The sequence below is a fragment of the Epargyreus clarus genome, unplaced genomic scaffold (genome assembly GCF_041222505.1).
Source record: "Epargyreus clarus isolate Ecla_fem2 unplaced genomic scaffold, WU_Ecla_fem_2.2 ptg000006l, whole genome shotgun sequence".
Taxonomy (NCBI): Eukaryota; Metazoa; Arthropoda; class Insecta; order Lepidoptera; family Hesperiidae; genus Epargyreus; species Epargyreus clarus.
Window position 1 is genome coordinate 7,137,480 of NW_027332214.1, and position 16,938 is coordinate 7,154,417.

Sequence of the window (16,938 nt, forward strand, 5' to 3'; positions counted from 1 at the left end):
AGGCGAAAATGATACCAATCTCAGGTAGGCGCGCAGAATAAAAAGAAAGTTGAAAATCGCAGGAGGGCCGCCATCTTGAATTTTGTATGTTTCCCATTTTTCCTATAACCACCATAATATACCGAAATAATATCTCATACATTATTACTACCCCCCACCAATAGTTTAGGCTGGGCTACTCGAAATGTCAAAAAAGTGAAAAAAAAAATCTAGCTCCCAGTGTTGCCAGTTAATTTGGATGAAAATGGTCAAATGTCATTACGACCCCTCTGACAAATACCCATGTAAAATATTTTCATTAAAAATGTTTCTCCTTCTACTTTTTACATTTTTGAATGGAAAGTTCCAAAAAAAGTATGAACGAAGAAAAAAAAACCTAAACCTGGCAACACTTCAAGTCACGCTCCACAACCGCCCAATAGAAGGCGATTCGCTGAAATGTTGCCAACCTCAAAATATTTCACTTCAAAAAATGCGTTTTTTCATACATTTTACAAATTGCCTGACGAACGATCCGCCATCTGGTTAAAAAAATAAATAAATCCGATTTGGTAAAATTGAGCATATATCCGAGAAAAAAAACGAAAAAAATCAAAAAAATATTTAAAAAAACACATCAGTGCCACCCCGCGAACACACCTCGAAAAATGAAAAATTTCAAACTCAAGTATCTCGGCGGCCATCTTGTTTTTTCAAACTTTTTCTAATTTCATCGTATCAGTCGCCCTCAAGTTAGCCGGAAACGATACCGATCTTGGATAGGTGCAAAATAAAAAAAAAAGTTGCCCAATCCAGCTCGGCCGCCATCTTGAATTTTGAAAGTTTCAGATTTTTCCCATAGACACGGAAGCAAATAAAAAATTCCACTCATACATCAAACCCACCCCCCACCACTCCTTCAGGTCGAGGAAGTCGATTTTTCGTAAAACTGAAAAAAAATTCCTGCGGCCAGTGTTGCCAGTCGACATCGACGAAAATGGTCAAATGTCATTACGACACCCAAAAAAAATATTCCTGTGAAAAAAGTTCATCAAAAATATTTCTCCTTCTACTTTTCACATTTTTGAATGAAAAGTTTGAAAAAATGTAAGAGTGGGGAGAAAAAAACTCGAACCTGGCAACACCTCGGACCGAGCCCCATGACCGCCCCAAACAAAGCAAATCGCTCAAACGTTGCCAACCTCCGAATATTTCACTTCAAAAAATCCGTTTTTTCATACATTTTACAAATCGCCTAACAGACGACCCGCCATCTTGTTGAAAAAAAATAATAAATCCGATTTGGCAAAATTGAGGATATATCCGAGAAAATTTAAAAAAATGGCAACAAAATATTAAAAATCCCAAGAGATACGACCTCCCAAAAACACCTCGAAAATTGAAAAATTTCAAACTCAAATATCTCGGCGGCCATCTTGGTTTTTCATTTTTTTCCAATTTCATCGTAACGCCCACCCGAATATTATTCGAAAAAGAAACAAACATCTGCGTAAAGTCAATAAATAAAAAAGTTAAAAATTTTAAATCGGCCGCCATCTTGAATCTATGGCATCTCATATTTTTCCCTTTGCCTCGGGGGGGAGAGGAGAAAACCCGCCATAGACAACAAAGTCGCTCCTCGCCGGCATCATGGAGAACGGCATGTCAGTCAGTCAGTGGTAAGTTCAGGATTATATATATATAATTCGGTCTTTCTGTATCCTGGCTGATGATCCCGACGCATTATATAACTGGCTTGTAAATATTGTATTTGCAATCAACTTCATGGGGTCGATTAAAAAAAAACAATGAGCAAAAAAATGATGAGCATTTTTTTCCGAACGCCCCTTAAGAAAAGTAAAAGTTAAAATAAAAAAAAAATCAAACATAAAGCTGACAGTCATATTATTGGTTGTTCGAAATATTTAAATATGAAATTCGCGCTTGAGTTCGTAGCATGCCCGTTAACACGATCTGTCATTTTTGATTAATTGTAAACACGGAGTACATTTAATACAAATGTGTAAAAATATTTTTAAAAAATATTCAGAATATATACATATTATGTAGCGGTGTAGCGGAATCACAAAGGTTTGTACCACCGTCTTACAGCGACAATTCTTATTAGGCTTTTCTACTTGGGTATTATCCTGAGAGGAGACCCGTGCCCAGCACTGGGATAATAATGGGTTGATTATGATACTTGGGTAAAATATACATTATATGACTAGCTAACGGTTCCACTATATATGTGCGCAATTTCCAAATACACATAATGCTAGGATTATTGTCAAGTAAAATGTTTTCTTTTGTGATTCGGACAATACGTAATAGCGGGTCGAGTAAGTACTGTATTGTCTGGTGTCCTCCCACGAGTTCAAGGATTTTGGTTAGTGACACAAATACCTATACCGAATCCATAGTTACAAAAGGACGTCATTGTGAAGACGAACATGCATGTGTGTGGGTAGAGTTTGAGTGTGTAATTACTTCAAATAAATGTTATACTTCTTTGAGGTATGTATTTCATTTTAAAATGTGCGTGTAATGTGCAATGCATACCGGGCCGAACCAAACCGGAGCGTACCGAGCCAAACTAGACCGAACCGGATCAGACCGGATCAAACCATCAGATCAGATCGAATCGTACCCATGTATCCATAGCCGTATCCATACCCGTTTCTGCAAAACTTTTACTATTTCTGCATAATATTTACTAGCCAATTTATTGGTGTCGATTTAGATGTAGGTTTAGTAAAAATGACTCTAATACCCAATAAAAGATTTAACTTCAAAAATTGAAAATATTTACGTACCTACCGAAAATTCCAACAACATAGCAGCGAGCTTCCAAAGACCTTTTAGTCTTTAGTAACAGTACCCTTACCATGAGTTTTTACGTTTTGAAAAATATGACTGCTTTGGTATTTGTTTATTCCAATCAGCGCCCCTAGCGGATTGTATCAGATCTAGTGTCAGTAACGTAACATTAAATGTCTAAATTGACAAAATGGCCCTTTATGTTTTGTCTCTCTGTGTTAGGCAGACAAAAGACTTGAGCATTTACATATTGTTACGTTTACTCAGTCTACTGAAGCAAACGGAACAGAATAATGGATTGAATAAACATAACGTAAAATTGTGGGATGTTTTGAAAACTCATGGTAAGGGTACAGAAAGACCGACGGAACGGTAACGTCACGTAATATATAACGATGTCGAACGTGTCACCAACTTCCTTTACGAACACACAAAACAGACACGCTACACCAACATGGTACGTCACGTTACACATGAAAAACGCAATCGAGTTTTTGTTGTTAAAATTGTAACACGATATTAAAAGGTAAAAGAAGCTTCATTTTATCTTATCAGAGATATAAGATTAAGCTTCTATAAGGTTATTATACCTTGGTACATTTTAACATTAACTTTGATCTTCAGTTTGCTTTGAATTTGTTATGGAAAAATCATAAATTAGTAGGTAAATTCTTCTTCGTCAAGTTTATTGAAGGTATTACAATATTTTATGAAACACGTGTTACAGTCCCATCACACTGATTCGTCTACAGACCACATTATTTCTGGTTATTGATAAAACTTACGTCATTTTTGAATTTGAATACGTTTTCTATTTTTTTTATTTTTGGAATATACAGTCTTGTTTTGAAATATGAAATGTTATCTGATTTTAGCAATGTCATTGCAAAAATGGAAGTGTGATAAATAAGTGGATAAGTATGTATTATTTTAAATGTTGATGATTATGAATATATTGTATTTTTGGAAAATGTACAACCTCAAGTGTGAGAAGACGTTAGACTATGGCCTAAGCCCTCTCACTGTGAGAGAAGACCGCACCCAGTTGCCCAGTATCCAACCCACTAATGCTCGACCACCCAGCGGAGCAGATACCGGTGTGACATACACAGAGCTTCGGGTTCAATCCTCGGCTAGACAGATATCTAAATGATGAATCTAGATTTCTGTTCTGGGTCTGTTTGGTGTATTTGTCTATGTATATGTCCATAGCACCCACGACACAGAAAATCCTAATATGGGACTATAAGTCTAAGTATAGAAAGCGGCTTTGTAATGATAACATTGTAATAATACAGAACCAAAAAACGAAAAAAACACGTCATAATAAATTTATCATGTTTTTTTACTTCTAACAAAATACACGTAAAACAATCCTGGGCACTCCATTAAGTTAATTCAACAGCAATGCAGCAACAACCCGGCGTCATTTACCTAATTGACACATACATTTAATTAACACACGTGGTGTTAAAATATGTACATTATCTACGTTATTACTACTGAGTATGACTCGTAATAGAACTGTGTTACACTTCATAATCAATTTTACAAATCTAGGTAACATTTGTGGATTTACATTGTATGTTAAGGTATTTTTCGTTTATTTTTTGTATCGATGTTATCTTGTGTTAAAGAAAGAAAGACATAAACCTATTGTTCAGAGATTTATGGACACAGTTTTAAATACAATTGTACTTTTAAAAAATCAATTTTACAAGCTTACTTTAACTTACCTTCTTAATTCGTTTGTAGTATGTGAGGGTGAAATCTTTCAACTGAATTATAAAGCAGTCAATACCAACCTTTGACTTGAAACTATCGTGATGTCATTTTAAATTAAACGGTTTGGTTAGTTGTAATGAATAGGCTCAAAAACTACTGGACCGATTTTATAAATTCTTTCACCATTCGAAAGCTACATAATCTACAAGTAACATAGGCTATATTTTATTTGAAATATATTTGATAAATAGATTTTAAGGCGGTACAAAGTTTGCCGGGTAAACTAGTTTTGAATTAAAAAAAAAAAGATTTGATTTGTCATTGGCGATACAAACGTAACGTACGCAATGTGTTGTTATATATAACAAAGACGATAATTATTTAACATCAGGCAGCCCATTTACCTAAATCTATTTAGATGCAATACAGAATAGTAAACTGATACAAATAAGCCATAACACAGTTCTACGTTTTAGATAAAACGTTAGTCATACCATGTATTTGTTCAAAACATGTAATTTTGGCTCGCAAACACCAGGTCGCGATTATATGCAAATGTTTGTTTGTCGTGTTCACATGTTTGTTGACGTTGCGATTCATAATTTGAAGATTTGTGTGTAACTTCTCTAATATAATTTTATCAGCGTTGAGCTGTCTGTTTATATGATTAAATCGTTATTTCCATAAGCCTCTACAGACCTTGAGTGTGTCGTGTTAAAATTATATTTTTCACATACTACTTATTACAGAAGATCGAGTCCATTAAAATGTTTCAAATTTTTTTTGGTTCTTAGCGCCAGAGGACACAGTTTTACTTTTTGGATGCCAAACGTTTATGTGAAGCTAAATCTAAGCTTGTAGGATCGCAACTCTTGTCCCTTGGCCGCTATCTTGAAAAAGGGATACAAATCGTTGTCACGCTATATCACGTAAATTATTCGAAGCACAAAAAAATTGTAAGCACAAATATGGTCAAATTAAATTTTCTACCACTTTGGTTCTATACCATTTGTTCTAGAAAAAAATTAACAAAGCCAATAACGTAAGTAAAAATTATCCAATTTTAATCTTTGATAGTCAAAATATTGTATCTTTTTTTGGGGTGGTTTAATGCTTCATTGCTTAATTGATGACCCGCGTGGCGGAGCGGTCACCATACCGGCCTGACGCGCAGAGGGTCCCAATTTCCCCCAAACAGCACTATTTACATGAACATTGTACATACTTTACACTCACCCCCAAGCGTTAATAATTACACTAAATACAAGCGACGGCCCCACTGGATCCCTTAGCATGCACCGAACTCCTACAACTTGGCTTAATTTGAACCAGTGAAACAGTTTCACCGCTAGAGGGTGCTGGCGTTTAATTATTGCAACAAGACGCTAATTTGATGCTATAAGGCATCTCCATATTGCGTTTAGAAGCCACGTCAATTAGTTAAATGGAAATTAAAGCTGACATCCCCTTTGTGAATTAGTTACGCCCTACTACATGTCGGGCTGAATTCTGACGCGTTGGATAATGTACCCTTAGTATGAGTTTTTACGTTTTGACAAATATAACTGTTTTGGTATTTGTTTACGTACTTCCCATATTCCAATAATTCTGATTCAATCCGCTAGGGGCGCTGATTGGAAATGTATGGGAAAATAAATAAAAAATACCAAAACAGTAATTTTTGTAAAAACGTAAAAACTTATACTGAGGGTACTGGTGACTCGACGGACGTAATACTGTCATTAAGCTAGGTAAAGTTTTCAAATTTAGGTTGGTCATTATAAAATACATGGTCGGTGAAATGAAAAAAGGAGTGGTTTTATATTTAGAGTGAATAATTCTCCTAGATTTTAAGTAGAACACTTAGAAAAATTCGCTTACGACAGCTCTTGTTTCCAAAATTAGATGATGTCCGTAATTAACTTTCGCTAGGAATGACTTTGAATATTAGTGTCGTCCTTGTGTTGGCGTTTAGACCAAAGTTCACCGCCCTGGCTAAGTTAGAATTAATAGAATTCTCACGTTTTTACTAAAAAAATCTCAAACATATAAGTTTACCCACGAGGAGTCCTTGATCGTCGTAGCAAGTGACAATAAATGTCTAATACGCACATAAGTTTCAAAAATCACAGGCACGTGCCTGGGTTTTGAACCTTGGACTGCGTGGTTAAAAGGCCGAGTTTCAACCACTAGAATTTCACTGCCATAATTTTAACCTTAATAATAAAATACTAAGGTTAGGGTTCAAATTATAGTTAGATAGCGATAATAAAATAGGGTTAATCTTAACAATAAATTACTAAAATCAGTGGTAGCCTAGTAGTTTAGAAACTCGGCCTTTCGAAATGGGGGTCCGAGGTTCAAATCCTAGACACGTACCACTTGCAAAACGGTGAAGGAAAACATCGTGAGGAAACCTGCATACCTGAGACATTTATATAAAAAATCTAAAAGGTATGTGAACTAATACGCACTTGGCCAGCTCGGTGGACTATTTCTTAATCCTTCTCACTCTAAGAGGAGACCCCTGCCGGCCTGCCTGGAATAAAATACTATAAGTTGTTGATCCGTTAAGACGTCAAGAAGGTGACAAATTTTCCTATTTGACTTTAGTTCTCGGAAAACACTTCCATCATTTCCTGAGGGTTATATACACTAAAGTAGTTTTAGGAAGGATCGCTATAACCTTGAGTGAGCGCTTACTTGAGAGGTACCGCAATTTGTAACGTTCAGTACGAATATTCGATGACATTTGTGTTTACTTGCCAAATATGATATGTCGTTGGAAAAAAAATATTTACTAACGACTTAATATCTTAAAATATTAATTAAATTCTCGAGTCACAATTATAGTTACCGCACTCTTTCTAAACGGCTGTACCGCTTTTCACCAAATTTTATACGCATATTCAGTAGGTCTGAGAATCGGCTACTATCTATTTTTTATTTACTTATATGGCAACACAACGTTTCCCGGGTGAGCTAGTTATTGATGTTTATGGTTTGAATACATTTATTTCTAGCAGCAGAAGCAGTGATAGCCTAATGGCTAAGAAACTCGGCCTCTCGATCGAGGGCTCCGAGGTTCAAATCCCAGGCACGCACCTCTGATTTTTCAAAGTTATGTGCGTATTAGAAATTAATGATCACTTGCTTAAACGGTGAAGGAAAAACATCGCGAGGAAACCTGCATACCTGAGAGATTTATAAAAAAAAATATCAAAGGTATGTGAAGTCAACCAATACGCACTTGGTGGACGATGGCTTTCACTTCTCATTCTGAGTGGTGACCCGTGCCCAGCAGTGGGACAATATTGGGTTGATGATGCTACACTTATTTCTAACGTGAAGCAAAACTTGCATTTCGGGGAAGAATGTGCATATCAGTTGATTTATATATGAAGCGACCAGCAGGAGAGGCAATGCATGTGTTATCATGGCTTCAGATAGAACTTCATTCTTAATATAGTATTTGTAACAGATGCCCAAACTCCATAAGCACCATTGTGCTTTTACCGTCAGGTGGACTAAATGGACTAGAGGAAAAAAAACATAGATTAGTAAAGATTACTCACTCCTAACAAGAAAATTTAACCAATTTTGACAATCGAATTTGTCACTGTCATCTATTTTCGTGTTTGAAAAATATAAAAAAAAGTAGTTTTTAGAGCATTTACGAATGAAACGATATTTATCCGCACTTTCTTTGATTTCGTGTTTTTGCACCACATAACTGCACATGTCAGCTCGACACACAGTCCGCCATTTTTTTTTTATTTTTTTTTATAATATAACAAAAGCAGACGAGCATGCAGTCCACCTGATGTTAAGTGGCTACTGCCGCCCATGGACATCTGTAATCAACCCCAGATAAGATTAGATATGCCTACCCGAGGTCGGCCACAGATGCGCCGCTACCCCTGAGGACTAAGCTGGAACGCCTCGGAAAAGTCTGTCTCCCTCACACCCTTCAAAACAGAACACAGCAGCGCATATCACTGCTGTTATTAGGTAGAAACAGGTGTGGCGGTGGTGCTGCCGGAGTCGAACCACAAAGGGTTCTACCACCTTCAACCTTCATTTAATGACTTCCTTCAATTACAAGGCGGTGAGATATCTATGAAAAAAACAGTTAATATAAAAAGGCTTTGAATTTTAAATAAAAGTACATTTTGTCGCACATTTTGTCGCCGACGAAGAAAGTATGATAGAAAACTCTCACAAAACTATAAAAGTAGTTGATCTCTTATCAAAACGTCACGGTATCGACAACATTGGTGTTTGACTTCACTCTACCAACCCTCTAATAGTGAACTACTCTCGTCATTTCCTAAGGGTCATATTTACACCACCGTAGTTTTATCAGGGGTGGCAATAACCCTGAGTGCTTGCTTGCGAGTGTCGAGTGCTATTGTATTTTTTACTTACGATACAAATGTTTGTTTTGAGGTGTACAAATATTTGTGATGAAATGTGAAACTTATAAAATTTGTCGAAATACGTGATAATACGTTGTAGTTATAAAACAGGAAATCTAGTCGTATAAGTTTCCTTGAGTTACTCTGAAGGTGCAGGTTCGAAGAAGGAAAGCTACTCCGATTTTATAAAATTTAATTAATTAACTATTCCTTGTGTTAACGATGTGATTTTTTTATTTTATTTTTATAATATACGAGTAGCGGACGAGCATGCAATCCACCTGATGGTAAGTGGCTACTGCCGCCCATGGACATCTGTAATCAACCCCAGATGGGTTTAGATATTCCTACCTGAGGTCGGCGACAGATGCGCCGCTATCCTTGTGGACTAAGCTGGAACTCCTCGGAAAAGTATGTCTCCCTTACCACACCCTTCTAAACGGAACACAGCAGCGCTCAACACTGGCGTTATTAGGCAGAAATAGTAAATATATACAAATTATGTATTTATTTATGAAAAACTTATATTCTATGTGTGAAGTTTACCACCCTGTAGCTGATCAGTGTGGTGGAATATGATTTTAACATTTCTATTTCATTTACAAAATAAATATAATCTACGAGTACAACCGTGAATACTTTGCAGATTGTTATTTACTAAATTAGCATGTCCATAAATGTTGGTACAATATATACAATTTTGACTATCGCTATGCTATATACTACTATGCTAATATTGGTTTAACGATTAAATTTTTCAACGATAACACAGAATTAACTTGCGCGTATCGTTCCTAACGAATTGATATTTTAGTATATTTTGAAACTTTGTAACCTGCACTTTTGAGAATCGAAATCGAAATAGTAAAAAAAATAACTAAAATAACACGCTTTTATTGCTAATCGAACTAAAAACTAGAAAATAATGATAATGAATTATAATAAAATTTAAGTAATCAAAATAATAATTCAATTCGCAGTAAAAAGCGTGGGATGCTTAATATTTTAAATGTTACAATCATTCTATTGCCAATAATCTATGAGAGAATGGTTAATATGAACCGCAGTAAAATGCACACCAAAATGCATGGACAAGCTAATAAAAGCGTGTTAAAAATTCGGTTATTTAATAAGCAGAGAGGATTGGTACGACCGTTCCTTAGTAAAGCTCGTTTCCATATACATTTCTTAGCCATTAAATGTTATGAGTTCTGAAATTCTAGAAGGTAAATGTGTAGTTTCATTCTTCGTTTCGGACATATTAAACCGATGCACTTGCTAACATCAATTTTAACAGACTTTACAAAAATAACAAATATTAGTGTTTTGACAGCTATACTCAGAGCTGGTTTGAAGTTTGTAGTAAAGGAGACATACTTTTCCGAGGCGTTCCAGCTTAGTCCTCATGGGTAGCGGTGCATCTGTGGCCGACCTCAGGTAGGAATCATCCTATCTGGAGTTGATCGCAAATGTCCATGAGCGGCAGTAGCCACTTGTCATCCGGTGGACTGCATGGTTATCCGCTACTCCTATATTACAAAAAAGTGAAAAAACAAAATACGCGGACGTCGTCGCAAGCGGAAACTCCTTCAAAATAAATCCCAGTCACCCATTTTGGCCTGTTAAAAAGGCCACGGCGCGCCAACGTGTCGGAAATATTAACACAGGCATTTGAATACTTTATGATCAGTAAAAGGAACATTTGAATCGCAAATGTGTTCGCATTTTAATCAAACAAGTCGTCTAACGCGTATAGATCCTTTTTATTTCAGCGTTTACGTCTTCAATTCGAGATAAGAGCATCTGTATTGCATTGTTATATTTTAATGTTCTTGTAGGGATTGTATACGGAGTGCTTGGATAAGTAAATTATAAAGATACTTCATCGCCTTGAAATTCAATGAAACAAAAGGATGATTTTATCATTTAATGTACAAATAAAGAAACTTTTTAAATAAAAATATTGTATAAATAACTAATACTGTGTGATTTACGTAATAAATAAGTAATTTAAACATTTTAAGGACATTTTAGAACGGAGACATGGCAACACTTAATTTATGCACACAATTCCAATTTTCATAACTGGTTATACTTTCTCGTTACGTGAGCAATTTTAGTGTGGGTTTTAGTGCGGTAAAAATCCCACATAACCCAGCGTCGCTCCCACGTCGTCGGGTACCTTTTGAAGATTTTCCCCTCGAAAACAAAAAAAAACGGTGTACCTTAATTATGTCCCTATAATTCCGGGACCGGAAAGTTAAATTCAATCTCACCTGGGCGGAGCCCGACGGGGCAATGCGCTGAGAGGACTTCGGTTGCGTTCCTTTGGAGATCCCAGAGTCCTCTATGCAGCGCTGAGGACGGCTACGGGGGGTTTTAGTGCGGTAAAAATCCTACATAACCCCGTGTCACTCCCACGGCACCGGGTACTTTTTGAAGGTTTCCACCTCGAGAAGAAAAAAAAGGTGTTCCCTATTTAAAGGTACCTGCAATGCCTACTTAATATCCCAGGTAACTGTTAAACGGGTCCCCTTCACTAAGAGAGGACTGGAACAGACGGAAATTATTATTTTTTTGAAACAATGTCTATCGATACGCGCTAATTTTGAAAATCGCTACAATGATTTTGATGGATTTCGCACACAATGATATAACTTTTCATGAAACTACAAAAGACTCTTTTACCCTCAAATATTTTACCCTCTAAAATCTTGTAAAGAAATACTTGAACAACTCCTGAAATCTCATTGATATACCCCAGTTACACTGTCATCTTATTTAAAGACCCGGTTGCCATAATGAAGACATTTTCCGGATTTCCCGGGAAAATATTTGAAGTATTTGTACGGCGTTAGGGGTATACGTTAAGTTTGATCCGCGGCGCAAACAAGACCAATAAGATTCCTGTAAGAAATACAATTTAACTTGCTCGGAGTATACAAAATGTTTCATTTGGCAGCATTTCCTCAGGATTCTAACAAATTGAATCTCACGCCCGTTCAATCCTTTATTTCATCGCTCCCTAATGCGACGAGATGATTATTAATCGAAAATTTTCCATCTACAGAAACGTCGGGACCCTATTTTGATTTGTTAAATAAACGAGCCCCCACCTTTGTTTAAATAAATTATTCATTTACGTTTTAATAACTTGGAAAACTTGACTGATTATGGTTTAAATCTGACGTAAATAGATGTAGTAATCATAGGATTGCAATAGATTTATATGGATAAGACACTTGCTTCACCGATTACTAATAAGGTAAATCAGACTACAAAATCTCGCCTTGAATTCTAAAATAAATTAGGATTACTTAAGGGGCTTAGTAGTGATAGCCCAGTGGTGAAAAATCTCGGCCTCTCAATCGAGGGGTCCGAGGTTCAAATCCGAAACACCTCCGATTTTTCAATGTTATGTGCGTATCAGATATTATTTATTAATTGCTTAAACAGTGAAGGTGAAAATATCACGGGGAAACCTGCACACCCGAGAGATTTATAAAAAAGTCTCGAAGGTATATGAAGTCTACCAATAGGCATTTGCCCAGCGCGGTAGACCTTATCCTTGTCACTCTGCCTCTCAGAGTGAGAAGGAAAAGGCAGACCAGTCCTCAGTTTGATGATGATGATAACTTAAAGGACATATTTCTACCATACTAAAGAATATTTCTTATTTAATTCTTCTAATTTAGCATAATACATTATTTATTACCTATTAACACACGACTATTTATCAAGAGTGAATATAAAAATAAAATACTTTCCCTTTCTTTCAAATCAGTAAATACAAAGCAATGATATAAAACGTTATATTATCAAAATATCGTCACTCCATCTCTTGTAGTAAAACTAGACGGAAGTTACAGAGACGTCGAGAAACAGAAGTGTCGTTTAATCATCAAATTTCAATACATTATTTGTGTTAACAATTTGCGAGCATTAAAGACGGAAGCGTTATTACACAAACATCTTAAACGCCGTTTGTGTAAGCTACTGATACACAATAGTGATAGATACTATAGTTAAACAAGACTTCTACAAGACAGTGCAAGTACAAGAGCAGTGATAGCCTAGCGGTTAAGAAACTCGGCCTCTCGATCGAGGGGTCCGAGGTTCAAATCCTAGGCACGCACCTCTGATTTTTCTAAGTTATGTGCGTATTAGAAATTAATTATCACTTGCTAAGCGGTGAAGGAAAAGATCGTGAGGAAACCTGTATACTTGAAAGATTTATAAAAAAAACTCAAAAGTATGTGAAGTCTACCAATATGCACTTGGCCAGCGCGGTGGACTATGGCCTAAAGAATAGGTGGACTATGTAGTAGTCCATAGTTAAAGTCCATAGTTAAAGGTGGTAGAACTCTTTGTGATTCAACTCCGGCGGCACCACCGCCACACCTATTTCTGCCTATTAACAGTAGTGTCCAGCGCTGCTGTGTTCTGGTTTGACGGGTGTGGTAAGTGACACATACTTTTCAGAGGCGTTCCAGCTTAGTCCTCAGGGGTAGCGGCGTATTTGTGACCGACCTCAGGAAGGTAACTTTTATTTTACACAAGTAATTATTAATCTAATTGTTACAAAGCAAAGATAGAATATTATCCAGTATGAAGAAGTTTTCATATGTCAATCTTTGGCAGGAAAAACATTGGATAGACGGGTTATTGAAGCCACTTATTATACTATATATGAATTTAAATTTCGTAAAATACTTTAATTTTCAATATTTCATCTTTATCGTGTGCGCCCAGCTTAAACAAGACGACAAACAAGACGCAATCCGACCAAAACATCTTCCTAAATAAATATATCAATATCAATCCACTCATACACCGTGGAATACACCGTGGAATTCCGCAAATAACTGAATACCACGCATGTTATATTTCCCAATTCCCCACAACGTCGAAACTACGTAATAATATTGTGCTCGGGTTCGCATTGAGGGTGGAATCATCGATAGTCATTATCGGAAAAGCGGGTTTAAGAGCCGTCCCTGCCCCAACGGGACCTTTACGGAGGTCTCATCCCAACGCGTTCGATAACTATGCTAATGTTATTTGCGTCAGTGGGTTTGAAAACGACGGTATCCACTAACTCGCCCGAGAACACAGCCGAAAACGCCCCGAAGGTGATAGAACATCACTTATGGACCTAGCGCGTGGTGTAAAGATTTGATGGCTTAATACGCGTTTTTTAACACTGCTGCATTGCAATACCCTTAGTATTAGTTTTATGTTTTTACAAAAATGACTGTTTTTGTATTTGTTTACGTATTTCCCATACATTTCTAATCAGCGTCCCTAGTGGACTGTATCAGAACTGATTGGAAAACTCAAAAACATTCCTGAAGCTCATAGGGAGTAGGTTTAGCTCAGTGGCGTAATTATCAGCCATGAATATTAGAGATCCAGGTTTAAAATTTTAAATGTAAAAACTGATTAGTCACATGCATAATGCATATACGAGGTTTACGCTTACTAGAACGATGAACTAACATCATTTTTTTAAAGTTCTTTATTATATGTTGTGAAAATATACTCATACTTTTCCTTTTTTTTTTGTTCTTGTATTTCCATTCGTCTTTTTATTTTTTTTAAATCTACGTAAACTATAATTTAGTATTTGGTTTAAAATAATGAGAAATAAACTTGCACAATAACATTCGATTGTGAATAATTCACTTAATGATTTTTTTTTATAATATAAGAGTAGCAGACGAGCATGCAGTCCACCTGATGGTAAGTGGCTACTGCCGCCCATGGACATCTGTAATAAACCCCAGATAGGATTAGATATTCCTACCTGAGGTCGGCCACAGATGCGCCGCTACCCCTGAGGACTAAGCTGGAATGCCTCGGAAAAGTCTTTCTCCCTTACCACACCCTTCAAACCGGAACACAGCAGCACCTAACACTGCAGTTATTAGGTAGAAATAGGTGTGGCGGTGGTGCCGCCAGAGTCGAACCACAAAGGGTTCTACCACCTTCAAGATTTACGGACTGTAATAAAAACGCTAAATAAATTCTGTTACAAAGTTGATTATAATTGCAAAATGAATTTCTAATTTAAAATAATGACCTTCGGTCGAAATCGAATACTTCAGACTCGAATTACATACATAAAATGCTAACGATAAAGTGTCGTAAGGTCGTATTCTGTGAAGTCAAGAATTTTTCAGTACTCGAGTATCCTTGCAGTCGAGGAGGTCAAGTGACAGTATCGAGAGGAGTCAAGCCCAAGAATTTATAAAACAACATCGTTAAGTGTGTTTTTTATTTCAGCATATAAAATGATGTTTGAATTAAGATATAATTGTTTATTTGTTACGTTAATTGTAGAGTTCTTATTTTTTATTCTAAGTCTAGTTTTTTCCCTCGTCTGTGATTTTTTTTTATGTGAAATACAAAGCCTTAAATATCATGTAAGAACAATTTTTGTATGAAGATGAACAATTTTTATAGGACAGAAGTTTTCTATGTGTACTCAAGATTAGTCCGCGCCAAACTGCTAGTCCGCTCTGAAGTTGTTGCAAGCAGGTGTAGTCATACAATTTGCTGTGGCGACGCGATTAATTTATATATTCAGAGCGGACTAGCAGTTTGACGCGGATAATACATATAAGTTCCCACGTACGAAGACAAAGATGTTCGCCTCTTATGCAAGTCAGTTGGCTTTCGCATCATTCCACCGTAAAGCAAGAACTACTTTACGCTAGAAATAGGTGTTGCTTTATTTTTAATTTAAATACATATCGTTTTAGTAAGTAAAGTAACTGTCATTATAACATGATTATCACTACATTCTTACTATAGAATGGAGACTGAATATTATTACTATCAGCCCTATTAGCGACGGATATCGAAAAAAAGTAATTCGAGTATACTTACGCTCAATGAAGCCTACTATTGTAAAACAAAAATATACTCATACTACATTTCATTTCTTTCACGACACTACTAATTCTAATTTTACACCAAGAGCTCGATGAAATATTGTTACGTTACGTCACAGAGCAAACCTCACTACGTATAATACTACAAATTACAAGATCAATGTAAACTCAACGAAATGTAACGGTTGGGGAGTCCTCATCAAATCAGGCGGTTGGTTGCTCAAACACACTTTGATAACATTTGCTGGCCGCGACCCGCTCGCCCGATTTAAATACATCAAATTTGTCGCTTTGGTTCACCGTCCGTGAATTTGAAACTCGCCCGTGTTTTGATTAGATGAAGTTTGAGCAAAATGTGATTAAATGCTTAGTACATTATTAACGCACTTTATTGTGAGTCAATAAAATTAAAATCTGTCCCGACATTTAAAATAACAATTGCTTAGGTAATAAGCGATTTTTTAGACATTCGTCAACCTATTACCGCTCCATTGCAGGGAATGGGTTTCCAAAGTGAGTGGTCTCTAGGTTATAAGCTATTTCAATAGATATAGTGCTGATTGGTAAGACTTCACACACCATTGAGATCATTTTTTAAGAATTCTCAGGCATGTAGGTTTAAATTTTTGTTCACCGTTTTGCTAGTGATAATAATTAGATAACTTGGAAAATGGGGGCACGTGCCTGGAATTCAAACCTTGGACCCGTAGATTGAGAGGTCGAGTTAATAAACAACGAAATGTAACTGTAGGGACTCCTCATCAAATCAGGCGGTTGGTTGCTCAAACACACTTTGATCACATTTGCTGGCCGCGACCCGCTCGCCCGATTTAAATACATCAAATTTGTCGCTTTGGTTCACCGTCCGTGAATTTGAAACTCGCCCGTGTTTTAATTAGATTAAATTTGTGAGCAAAATGTGATTAAATACGTAGGTAGGTTTGAAGGCGGAAGAACCATTTGTGGTTCGACTCCGGCGGCACCACCGCCACACCTTTTTCTGCTTCATAACAGCAGCGTTTAACACTGCTGTTATGAAGCAGAATTTTTTACAAAAATCCGAAGTTCGTGCCTGGGATTTGAACCTCAGACCTCTCAAT

At 36.5% G+C, this 16,938-nt stretch overlaps 1 protein-coding gene across 1 annotated transcript in view; it reads left to right on the plus strand.

The window, feature by feature from the left end:
* Positions 1-14,101, plus strand: part of LOC140742558 (uncharacterized) — a 30,852-nt gene extending 16,751 nt beyond the window's left edge. The window contains exon 3 of the mRNA XM_073073461.1: positions 14,013-14,101. Coding sequence (XP_072929562.1) covers positions 14,013-14,101 — 89 coding nt within the window. The remainder of the gene's footprint in view (positions 1-14,012) is intronic.
* The last annotated feature ends 2,837 nt before the right edge of the window (positions 14,102-16,938 follow it).